At 29.8% G+C, this 11906-nt stretch overlaps 1 protein-coding gene across 2 annotated transcripts; it reads left to right on the forward strand.

Moving 5' to 3' along the window:
* Positions 1-3877: 3877 nt before the first annotated feature.
* On the forward strand, positions 3878-6099 carry LOC131177133 (COP1-interacting protein 7-like). Of its 2 annotated transcripts, XR_009146811.1 has the most exons (4): positions 3878-4238; positions 4806-4985; positions 5422-5660; positions 6022-6099. XR_009146811.1 is itself a non-coding variant. In XM_058142111.1 (3 exons), the coding sequence occupies exons 1-3, from the start codon at positions 4180-4182 to the stop codon at positions 5546-5548; spliced, it is 366 nt and encodes a 121-aa protein (XP_057998094.1). In that variant the 5' UTR covers positions 3878-4179; the 3' UTR covers positions 5549-5784. The 2 variants fall into 2 exon arrangements, 1 of the variants encoding a protein (XP_057998094.1); XM_058142111.1 differs by lacking the exon at positions 6022-6099 and having other exon boundaries at positions 5422-5784.
* Positions 6100-11906: the final 5807 nt, after the last annotated feature.

Raw genomic sequence — 11906 nt, forward strand, 5'->3', positions numbered from 1 at the left:
AATGGGCATCCTTCAGAACAAAAATATACATATCCTCTCTCTCTCTTTGTAGTTCGCACAACAAACTTTACGCACCATCACCGTGGCCCTAAAAGTCCTTATGCTTCTCCAAGAATCGATCAGTAGAATTTGTAACCATGTGTTTATGAGCTCACAAGCACTCATAGATCATATTGAATCTCACATGGCAGACTCAACAAGGCAACCAAGCCTCATACCCTACCAAAGAAACCCATTTACCAACCCCTCGTCCCAAACCTTTTTGCCACCAACCTTGCCATTTGCCCACAAATAGATATAATTTGCCTTCTAATTTGCAAGAAAGAAACCCTATCTTCAGTGCAGAATCCCCACTGGTTTCTTTCTTTGCGGCCAACCTCACAGTTGCAAATTTCATTGCTAGGTGTAACGAACAACTACACAATTGGTTCACAACAGGTACCTTTTCCTTATCAACCGCATGAAGTGGCCAAAAGTTAATTGTGTAGTAGATTACTGTGAAGGGAGCTTGCATAAGTACCATGCAGTGGAACACGGTGAGTGAAGTTCCACGAAGTTAAGATAGTAATCTTTTTTAGGCCACAACATTATTAAAATTTGTTGAGTGATTTGTATAGGAGAAAAATAATTAGTGCATATAATTTTTTTTTTGAGTTTTTAATTTATATAAATATGATTTTCACGATATTATGCAACCCAACCATATATATAGTAGTGGTCATCTAATATCTTAATTAGAGTTTGTTGTGTTGTCACTTAAAAATGTGATGTACAATTCTATAGATATCCAATTGTTTGGCTACTTTGTTAGTTTTATATTACATTCATTTCTCATGTCTTTTAAGAAATATTTCCACTTCTTCTCACTCTTCAATTATTTATTTATTTTTTTACAATTCTCATGATTAGTGTTCCATTGATCACAATCATACCATGTCAGACCACTTTGAGATGTTCCTAGTCATTTTTTTTTTTTCAATTTTCAAATATAGCTCTTATTCCCTTCTCTAATATTAAAATATATATATATTATGAATCAATAAACTAGAAAATTATATTTTTAAGTAGTTAATTCTTTAAAAAAAAGGTATTTAATTTTATTTAGTTGAATCACTAAATTACTTTAAAGAAATATTAATGTTTTGCGATAGATACATTTAAATGTTAAAGTATATAAATTTCCTTATTTAATATACATTAAATCTATATAAAATAGCCATAAATGAAAAAAATATATCTATCCAAGATGGGTAATTCCACACCTAAGAAAGTAAATCGTGCCATTTTTTTTTAATGAAACTATATTAACAAATGGGCATGTTCGATGCTCAAAGGATCTCATACTGAAAAGAAAAATAATACCCATTAATTTGACTGTTATGCGAAACTGAATAATACCCATTATTATTAGGAGCAAAGAAGCACCGTCAATGACTCTACCGAAATTTAATTAATTTTTTTTTTCTTATCAGTATGAGATCCTTTGTGCATTGAACATGCCCATTTGTTAATCTAGTTGCCATTTAAAAAAAAAAAAATTCAAGTGTTGATGTTTTTGGATTGGCACGTTTTACTTTGATATATATTTTTTCATTTATGGCTTTTTCATATAGATTTAATGTATATTAATAATGAAATTTTTATACTTTAACATTTAAATCTATCTATCACAAAACATTAATATTTCTTTAAAGTAATTTAGTGATTAAACTAAATAAAATTAATTACTTAAAAAAAAGAATTAACTACTTAAAAAAATAAATGTCTAGCTTACTGATTCATAACATAATTTTTTTTTTTTAATGTTAGAGAAGGGAATTATGAGAGCTATATTTGAAAATTGAAAATAAAAAAAAAAGTCAAGATTTGGCTAGGAACATCTCAAAGTGATCGTGGTCAATGGACCACTAATCATTGGAATTGTAAAAAAAAAAAATAATAAATAAATAAAAATGAGGAGTGAGAAGAAGTGCAAATATGGGTAATTATTTTCTATCAATGGAATATGATAGTATGACCTAAGAAAGCAACAAATGATGATTCACTGAGTTCTGAAGCTATAACGGTGACTAAAATTATTGCGGCATCCTATTAAAGAATATTGAGGCATCCTATTAATGAATACAGAAAACTAAAAATTTTTAAATCTTTAAAATTGAAAACAATTATATTCAACACTCAAAATTTGTAACAGTGAATTGTAAATTTTTATGGTATTAAAATTATTTTGTGTTTATTTTTTTATCCATAAAAAAAAAAAAGCATTCATTATAATTTTTTATAATTTTTATTAACAAAATTTAAATTTTACTAAATTAATTTGAAGTTTAGATAAAATTACTTTCATTCTTAAAATTTTATCATTTCTAACTAAAATTAAAACTTTTAATATTAATAATTATTAAAAGTTAAAATTTTTTCTTTCTAATAAGCTTTTTATTTTTTAATATTCTAGGGTTGATGATTTTGGATTGACATGTTTTACTTTGTTGGGTGTGGAATTGCTCATCTTAGATGGATGGATTTTTTTATTCATATTTTTTTTTGGGTTTTATGTATATTAAATAATAAATTAAATTTATATACATTTACATTTAAAATATGTTTATCTCAAAACATTAGTCTGCTTTAAAATTATTTAGTGATCCAACTAAAAAAGAAAGAATTAACTACATAAAAGATATAGCTGTCTAATAGAGTTATGCATAATATAATTTTTTTTTTAATATTAGAGAAGGTAATTTATAAGAGTTATATTTGAAAATTGAAAAAGCAAAAAAAAAAATAAAGATTTCGCTAGGAATATCTCAATGTGGTCTCAAACATAGTATGATTATCAATAATGTGTAAAGAGTTTCCCATTTAAAAAACATCAAATGCAAAAAGGGTGTATAAGAATCGAGCCCAAATAACAAATAGGTTAATCCTAACTTTTTAATCAAAGCTCATATGAGCCCAATCTCATTTTAAATTGTAATAAATAATATGATATTAGATCTAGGTTTAATTTTCACTTTTGAGTGTAAACTAGATGTCAAATTAATTAATTAATGAGCCATAGAAATCTGAGGCGCTGTACTTCACTAATTCTTCACTCTCTTCATTTTATGATAAATAAAATAAAATGATAGTCCCTTTTAATTGCAAACATTTGCCTTGACTATCTCCACCAGTATCTCGCATTTCTCAGTGGAGCTCTCAACGGTAACGTTGAACATTTTGAGGTTATCTTGGTTATTTCATACAGATAAAACCTCTGAACGTAGATCTGATCAACCTGTCGATTTGTATAATTTTGATTATTAAAATGAAGGATCTGAAATTAAATTTTGTGGACTTTAATTTTAATTTTTATATGATTTGATTTGAGATAATTTAACTGTTAATTTTTTAAAAAATTTTTAAAAGATTTGAAGCAATCAAAACAATTCCAATCCAATTTAATAACAACAAAAAATAAATTGTTTTTAATTAAAATTCATAAAACTCTAATTCAATTACAATTCAAGTTAAATCGAGTCGATATAGGGCTTATTTGGCATTGCTGTTGAAACTGCTGTTAAAAAAATTATTTTTTTTAAATATATTAATTAGAGTATTAAAAAATAATTAAAAATTAAATTTGATCAGTTTTAATAATAAGAACACTAAAATAACAAAACAGCTTTTTTCAAATTACTTTTCTTAACAACATCTAAAATAGTATTTTTATTCAGAAAAGCAGTTTCAAGCTCTGAAACTCAATGCTCAGGGCTACAATGTTTTTCGGTTACGGTTCTCACGTTTCATGCAGTTTTAAATTCCCTAAAGTACCCTTGTTATTTTCTTTATTTACCTTCTGCTTGGATAATTCAACCATAACGTCGCTCTGCGCCACTGGCAAAGAAACACAAACAAAATTTTCACTTCCCAGTTGGTATCCAATGTCTCTTTCTCTCTCTACAACCACTTTCTCTGAACCTTTTGGTCTTTTGGCTTCTCTGCAACTTTACTTTGTTGAGCTTTCATTTACGGAGAGCCAAAATTGCCTTCATTTGTCCAATTCAGAGTCTTTTTTTATAGATCTTTGGAAAAATCTTTTTTTTTTTCCCGTTTCTGTTTCCTTTTTGGGTTCCCATTTGATGAGTGATTGATCTCGTTTTAGAGGAAACTAAAGATCGTTTTGTTTTTTTGGCAACAATGAAGTCTTCAAGTCGGCTTGAATCGGCTGTTTTTCAACTCACTCCAACTCGGACAAGGTATCGTTTCTCTCTTTTGATTAACTTGCTGACATGTGCAGCTGATTATGCACATAAAGCCACTATTGTTTAGTTTCCTTTTATTATATTTGGTGCCTTTTTTGTATATAAAATAATGACTCGCTTATTGTTTGGGTCCTAAAGTAGCAATCTTTTTGTTCTGATTAATTAGTGATTTCTATTATTAGAACCTTCTTGTTTTTTAAACGATCTGAATTTGTGGTCTGAAGGTACCTTTTTTTTTTTTTGAATTGGATATTGTTACGTTCTACTTGTTTTTTCATTTCGTTTCTGTGTTATTTTTGTATATCTTGTTATTAACAACATTGTTTTGATGAATTTGAATTTGATTAACACTTGAAAATTGTAGTGTCACCAAGGTCAAGATTTAGTAGTTTACTTCTAATATATTTTAAAATTTTTATTTTTAATTTTCTTGTTGATTTGTGAGTGGAATTTGCATTTGTAGAGTTTAATGCATTGGTAGTGAGGTTATTGATTAAAATATTAGAATCTACCAAGATAATACATTTTTGGGTTTGCGATTTTTTTTTTTTTTTTGGTCAGGTGTGATTTGGTTCTCTCCGCAAATGGAAAGACGGAGAAAATAGCTTCCGGTTTGGTTAATCCATTTCTTGCCCAATTGAAGATTGCGCGAGATCAAATGGCCAAGGGGGGTTACTCAATTATTCTTGAGCCAGAGCTTGGAACTGATGCAACATGGTTCACAAGAGGAACAGTTGAAAGGTTGGCCTTGCTATTTACTGCTCCTCTCACATTCTGTCTTTTGTTTGTTGTTGTTGGTGGTGTCCATCAGCATTATGTTTTTCTTGGTTGTGATTTAGCCAATATGGGAATCCATTGACCCATGTTAAAACTCCCTACATTTTTCATATTCCCATTCTAGGTTTATGAAGATTCTGTGGACTAGCTAATAAAATTCTTTATTGTGGATTCACAATTTGAAAAAGGGCAACAGCACTTGAACTTCAACATACTGGTTGCAATGATAGTTTATTAGGAGGATAGAGTTTTTAATTTGTTCAGTTTAACAGTTTTTATGTCATGACTTTTGAGTTTGGCCTTCATATTCACCTTCTTAAGCATAATTAATGAACACAGTTATGTAATATTCCAACCCTAATGATGCAATGATGCAGACTAATATGCTTTGGACTTACAGGTTTGTTCGTTTTGTGAGCACTCCAGAGGTCTTGGAACGCGTGTATGCCTTGGAATCTGGGATCTTGCAGATTGAAGAGGCAATTGCGATTCAAAGTAACAATGAAATGAGGTTGGCCATGGTATGATAAATCCTTGAGAAACTTATGATCTGTAAATCGGATCCTATATTTTGATTTCAGTCATTTTTTATTGCACAGGTCAAAGATCATCAAACAAAATCTGTGGAACACATTGAAGGTACTGTTGAAGAAGACATCTTCCATACCGTTTTTAGTTTTATGAACTTCATGTTAACTTTAATCTATTTGGAATGGTTATACATTTTATGCTTGCTTTTCACCCTCAATTACTGTCAATTGATTTTTCTTCTTTTTCTTCCTTCTCTTTCTAGTGGGAGGAGGATATGTGTTATCTGGTTTTATACATACTTTTTTAGATTTTCCATCATGTATTATAGTTGTATTAGCAAAGTTTTTTAATTTGAGGTGTTATATTTTATCAAGCTTTTATTATAAGAACTAGATTCTGAAGAATATAAATCTCCAGATTTGGTCATGTTTCTATTGGTTTTGGAATAACACTCAATGGTTTTTGACAGGTAGCAGGCCTCTGCTGGATTCTAATGAGGAGAAAGCCATTGTCCTTTACAAGGTGGGTGCACACCTAATAATTCTCATGCAATGGTTTTTGACAGTGAGAGAATTGTTAAAACACCTTGAGTGAGAGCATATACCAAGGCCAGTGTCAAATCTCCAACGATTCCATCTTAATTTTTAAATTCAAACTCAATCATAATTAATCCAACCACAATGCCTATGACATTTTCCTAACGGTTTTCTAATGGGTACAAATTTGTATCCATTAAAATTTATTTGATGCACTTTACTAACATGATAAATTTTAATTTATAATTCATTAAATGACTTTTCTAATAATCAATACAAATATATAATCGTTAAGATTTATTTAATACACCACACTAGCACAAATAATTACTATTTTAATGATAAATGAACCCACTAGTAAGGGAAAAGTACACTTACCATTAAAATTGTTGCTCCCCATGCTAGCGAGGTATTAAATAAATCTTAATAGGTGTAAAGGGCAAAAAAAAAAAAAAAAACGTAATGGTTGCATATTTGCACCAGTTAGAAAAATTATTCATTAAATGTAATTTGCTGTATTCATTAAATGTTATAGCCTTAAGTATCATGTTTTCATATCATATTGACACATCTCAAGGTGTTTTACCCCTTCATATTGGAAAATTTCCCCCTTCATTGCCTTTCAAATTTCATGGGTAAAATTTTCCGTGGTAATCAAATTTTATATTAATTAATCTTCATGGTGCTTACAAAATTTATTAATTATAATTCGGTCACTAAACATTTTTAGTAATAAAATAAAAATTATGAAATAAAAAATAAAAAATAAGAAGATGCAACAAAGTAAAATAATTACAACACTATTATTACAATAGTGAACTTTTACTTTATTGCAAACTAAAATTGTTTCAAAATTTTTTATAATAATAATAATAATAATAATAATAATAATAATAATAATAATAATAATAATAATAGTTAAGAAGTAATTGAAAATAAAATAAAAATTACAATAAAAAATAATTTAAATATATATAATTAAAAAAGAATGGAAAAAAAGGTAATAAATTATCTTTAAAAAAAAAGTTTGTAAAAAAAATAAAAAGAATAGGGGTCCATGTCACTGTTACTGAACAGTGACTTGGGATTTCCTTTTTGCACATATAATATATATAAAAATTCATTTCTTTAATATTAAAAAAAATGTGTTATGAATTAAATTAAGTTAGACAATTATTTATTTTTTAAGTAGTTATAATTTTTGTTAAAGAAAAGTAATTAATTTTATTTTGTTGAATAACTAAATTACTTTAAAGCAATATTTATATTTTGCAGCAGATACATTTAAATGTTAAATTATATAAGTTTTATTGTTTAATATATATAAAATCTATAGGAAATAGCCATAAATGAAAAAAAAAAAGAAAATATTCATCTAAGATGAGTAATTCCACACCCCAACAAAGTAGGACTTGTCAATCCAAAATCATCAACACCGGAATTTTTTTTTTTTTTAAATGAAACTAGATTAACAAATTGGCATGTTTAGTGCACAAAAGGATCTCATACTGAAAAGAAAAATTAATTAAATTTCAGTAAAGTTATTGATCGTAACGCCCTCACTAAAGGTAGTCCGTACATTTTATTGTTACGACGACTAATGTCCTGCTCGCAGTTAAAATGTCCGAACTACACCTAGACTATAGTGAGGAGGCATAAATTGAAGAAATAAATGTTAAGAAAATATAGGAAAAATGTAGAAAAAAATAAATTAAAGTTTAGAGAATTTATAATTTGATACAAAATAATAAAATAACCCAATATGCACTACTAAGGGCATTTTGGTAATTTCACCCACAAAGGAGAATTTTGACCTAAATTTCAAAATAAAAAAAAAATTAGAGAATAAAATAATTAACATTAATTAAAATTTAAGAAATAGATTAGGAAAATGAGAAGAGAAAGGAAAAGAAAAGAAAAGAAAAAGCTTAGGAAAATTCAAAAAAAATTATAAATAGGCACTAGAGGACAAACTTCCATCCACTTCCATCTTCTTCCTCTATTTCTTCTCTCTCTCTTTCCCTCATTTCCTCCATTGTTGTCAAGATTCCAAGCTTGATTTCCCAAGCTTTTACACACCAAAACCCATAGCCCACTTCACAAAAATACTCTCCACCGTAAGGAAGCTATAGACACCCATTGGAAGTAAGAAATTTGAAGTTAGGGAAGCTCAAGTAAGGTTAGTGCACTAATCCATCTTCTTCTCTTTATTAAACATGAAAAGCATGTTTAGCCAAGCATAAATATCATTGAAACAAAAAGAAAATCTAGAGGGAAGAACCCTTGAATTTTTGGCAGCCATGGAACTTGAAGTTTATTGCTTTTAAGTGATGCAAAATGGTTCCATGAGAATATGTGATGAGTAGAAATGTTTGGGTGTTTGATTGTGTAATGTTTGTGAAAATTTAAAACTTTGAAAACTGGGGTTTGTGTAAATGCTTGAAGACTTGGTGTAAATATTGAAATTGACCTATTGAGTTGAAATTATTGCTTATAGAAGTGTATTGCATGCAAAATGAAGTAAGGAAGTTGAAGGAATTGAGATATTGGGAGTGTTCAATTTTCTGCAGGTTTGGACTCAATTAGTCCAGTGGGTTTATTGACCCATAACTAAAAATGTGTGACTTCAATTGGTATGAGGCCAATTGGAGGTGAAAATAGACTCAAAATAGCCTATTTTTCATGTAGACACCATGCCCAAATTTTTCCAAAATCATGACCAATTCTCTGCCCAAACCTGGATGACCAAACATTGAAACGTGTTCATTTGGTCATAACTCTCTCTATACTGGTCCAAATGACTTAAAATTTCATCAATGGAAAGCTTAGACATAGGGCTACACTTTTCATGAAGACCACTTGACCCAGTTTTGCTTTTAACTAAATCAAGTTGTTAGCACAAATTGAGTCACTAAAGCGCCAACCAGAAAATGACCAATACGTGTTCATTTGGTCATAACTCTCTCTATACTGGTCCAAATGACCTAAAATTTCATCAATGGAAAGCTTAAACATAGGGCTACACTTTTCATGAGGACCACTTGACCCAGTTTTGCTTTTAACCAAATCAAATTATTAGCAAAAGTTGAGTCACTAAAGCGCCAACCAGAAAATGACTCTCTCTATCTCGATCCAAATGACCTAAAATTTCATCAATGGAAAGCTTAGACATAGAGCTACACTTTTCATGAAAACCACTTGACCCAGTTTTGCTTTTAACTAAATCAAATTGTTAGCAAAATTTGAGTCACTAAAACTACCAACCAGAAAATAACCAAATGAATAATGCGTGTTCATTTGGTCATAACTCTCTTTATCTTTGGTCCAAATGACCTAAAATTTCATCAATGGAAATCTTAGACATAGGGCTACATTTTTTATGAAGACCACTTGACCCAGTTTTGCTTTTAACCAAATTAAATTATTAGTACAAATTGAGTCACTAAAACTACCAACCCAGAAATTGTCCAAAATCATTCCTTTGGTATGCTTGATCAGTTTTGGCAAAAATGCCATAACTTGGTCTCCAAAGCTGCAAATTGAGTGAAACTAGTGCCAAAAGTTTTATACGACATAGCACAACAATTTTTATGTTTTGATCAAGCTCTAGAAACCATTGCATCCTAGGGAAAATATTAGCCAAAGTCAGGAATTGAAATATGGAAAATGTTAAGTTGAACCCAGAATGCCATTTGATACCCGTGTGTTCATTTGGCCATAACTCCCACTAAAAAATTCCATTTGAGATGTGCCAATATGATATGGAAACATGATACTTCATTTTTAGATCTCATAAATAATTGTAAATGATATGATACACGAGAATATGATATAAAAATGTGTAAAATGAATATAGACACATTAATTGATTAGTGGAACTGTGGATGCTAATAAAGCGGGGAGGCTGCAATAGGGTCTCCCTGAAATAAGATATATATAAAAAAATTTCACACATAGAATACATGTTTTAAATGACATCAAAAGTTTACAATAGATATGATAAAACAAGATAGGGTGCTCAACACCGAATGTAGCACTTCTTGCTCGGTATCAATGACAGGTGAGGCGTCACTTTGTGATGCTTCTTTGCACCTATTGATTACCACAACAACCAAATTAATTATGGTTCCTTGTTTTTTAATCCATTTTCTTTTTTAATGAGTAATTTCTTTTTATTTCTCTCCTCGTAATCAAAATTTAATTTTCTCTTTAGGTCCATATGTGCTCGAAATCCTGGATATATAGCTGATTTGATTGCTTACACCAATATTTAGAATCGCCGTATGTATATATGTTCTTTTGTGGTAGTTAACTTAGCTACTCACTGGATATCTTTTGAGAATTATACAACGCATGTTTTCCTTTCTTACGAAAGTGACAACACAATAAACTCTAATTAAGATATTATATAACCACATGCATACATATGTGGTGCAAGTTGGATAATTAGCAATTTGAGTAATTTTGCTAATTAATGAAATCATATCATAATGCCAATAAGGTGTTAGTTGGATGGATTAACTTGAGATCTAGAGATGGTAAAATTTTAGCTAGGATTTGATTTTGAGGACATCAAATCTAGATTACTTGTCTTTGGGATTTTTCAAGTTATTTCAAGAGATCAGGAGTGATTAGTTTGATGGATGAGGATACAGCTTAAAAGAAAAATTCATGCAAAAGAAGAATAATATTCTCTACTAATCTTACCACCTCATAGAGAACACCTCAACAATTTTAGTCATCGTTATAGCATCGGTAGGAGTGGATCATTATTTATTTGCTTCTAAGCCCGATTTTCATTAGAAGATCAAGCTAAAAATTGTTAACATGGATCACATCATTAGTATACACCAAACCAATATAAGAATCTTATTTTATTTTTACTATATTATAAAATTAGCTATAAATTAGATATATGTATCGATTTTTTTATTGAGTTTCTCATCGAAATAAGTAAAAATATAAAAATTAATTTTAATTTGAATGAATATCTTACTCGATTTTTATGAAAGTTATTGTTATCCCGAAATTAGGTAAGAAGAGAAATGATTTTATTAGTGACTAAATTAAACCAATCATCTTATATTATTGGTGACCAAATCTTGAATAATTAGAGAATCATAAAAAGCGAATTAGATAGAAATTAACAGCTTTGAGGAAATGGAAAAAAGAAAAAGGTACGGATTAATTCATTACAGTACATGAATGAAAAAGATATTACAGTACATTTATTCAGAAACCGAGACCCTGCTTCTCATAAGCAGAGAGCACTTGACCCTAATAAAAGACAATAAGTATTAGTACCTTGCATGACTCACGACTCTGCTAACAACACAATTGGATTCGTTTTATGGTATGTATGCAAGGTTAATTAAATTAATAAGCTCAACTTCACTTCATCAATGGATGATGTTGCTCACTACATCTATCACACTTTCTGGGATAATCATCATCAGCCTATCACCTTCAAAAGAGTCCTCATGTGCACTCACGCTATCATTTTCTTCTCCATCACTTTGTGTTAAATCCAATCACTTTTTGAGGCACCTGCTGAACTATCCTTTTCCTCTCCATCACTTTGTGTTAAATCAATCACTGCATAGTGGGAGCTTGAATCTGCTGCTTTGCTCGGAGGCAAAGGATTGGTAAAACACTCTTTATAAAGCGAGACTTGAGAGTGGTGGCACTACTATTCTGTTGATTGGGGAGGAGGAGGTGGTAGAGAATGCCTGCGCCACGACCGGTGGCCTCATCGTCTGGTGTGGCTAGGACACTTGGAAAAATACTTTTGTCCGGACGATCAAAAGACCCACCTTTT

This window comes from Hevea brasiliensis, unplaced genomic scaffold, assembly GCF_030052815.1.
Source record: "Hevea brasiliensis isolate MT/VB/25A 57/8 unplaced genomic scaffold, ASM3005281v1 Scaf337, whole genome shotgun sequence".
Lineage (NCBI taxonomy): Eukaryota > Viridiplantae > Streptophyta > Magnoliopsida > Malpighiales > Euphorbiaceae > Hevea > Hevea brasiliensis.

Excerpts from the sequence above, each read along its gene's own strand:
- LOC131177133 (XM_058142111.1), top strand. The coding sequence starts at position 4,180 with ATGAAGTCTTCAAGTCGGCTTGAATCGGCTGTTTTTCAACTCACTCCA. Across the intron at positions 4,239-4,805 it reads CTCACTCCAACTCGGACAAG|GTGTGATTTGGTTCTCTCCG; the intron begins GTATCGTTTCTC and ends TTTTTTGGTCAG. Across the intron at positions 4,986-5,421 it reads ACAAGAGGAACAGTTGAAAG|GTTTGTTCGTTTTGTGAGCA; the intron begins GTTGGCCTTGCT and ends TTGGACTTACAG.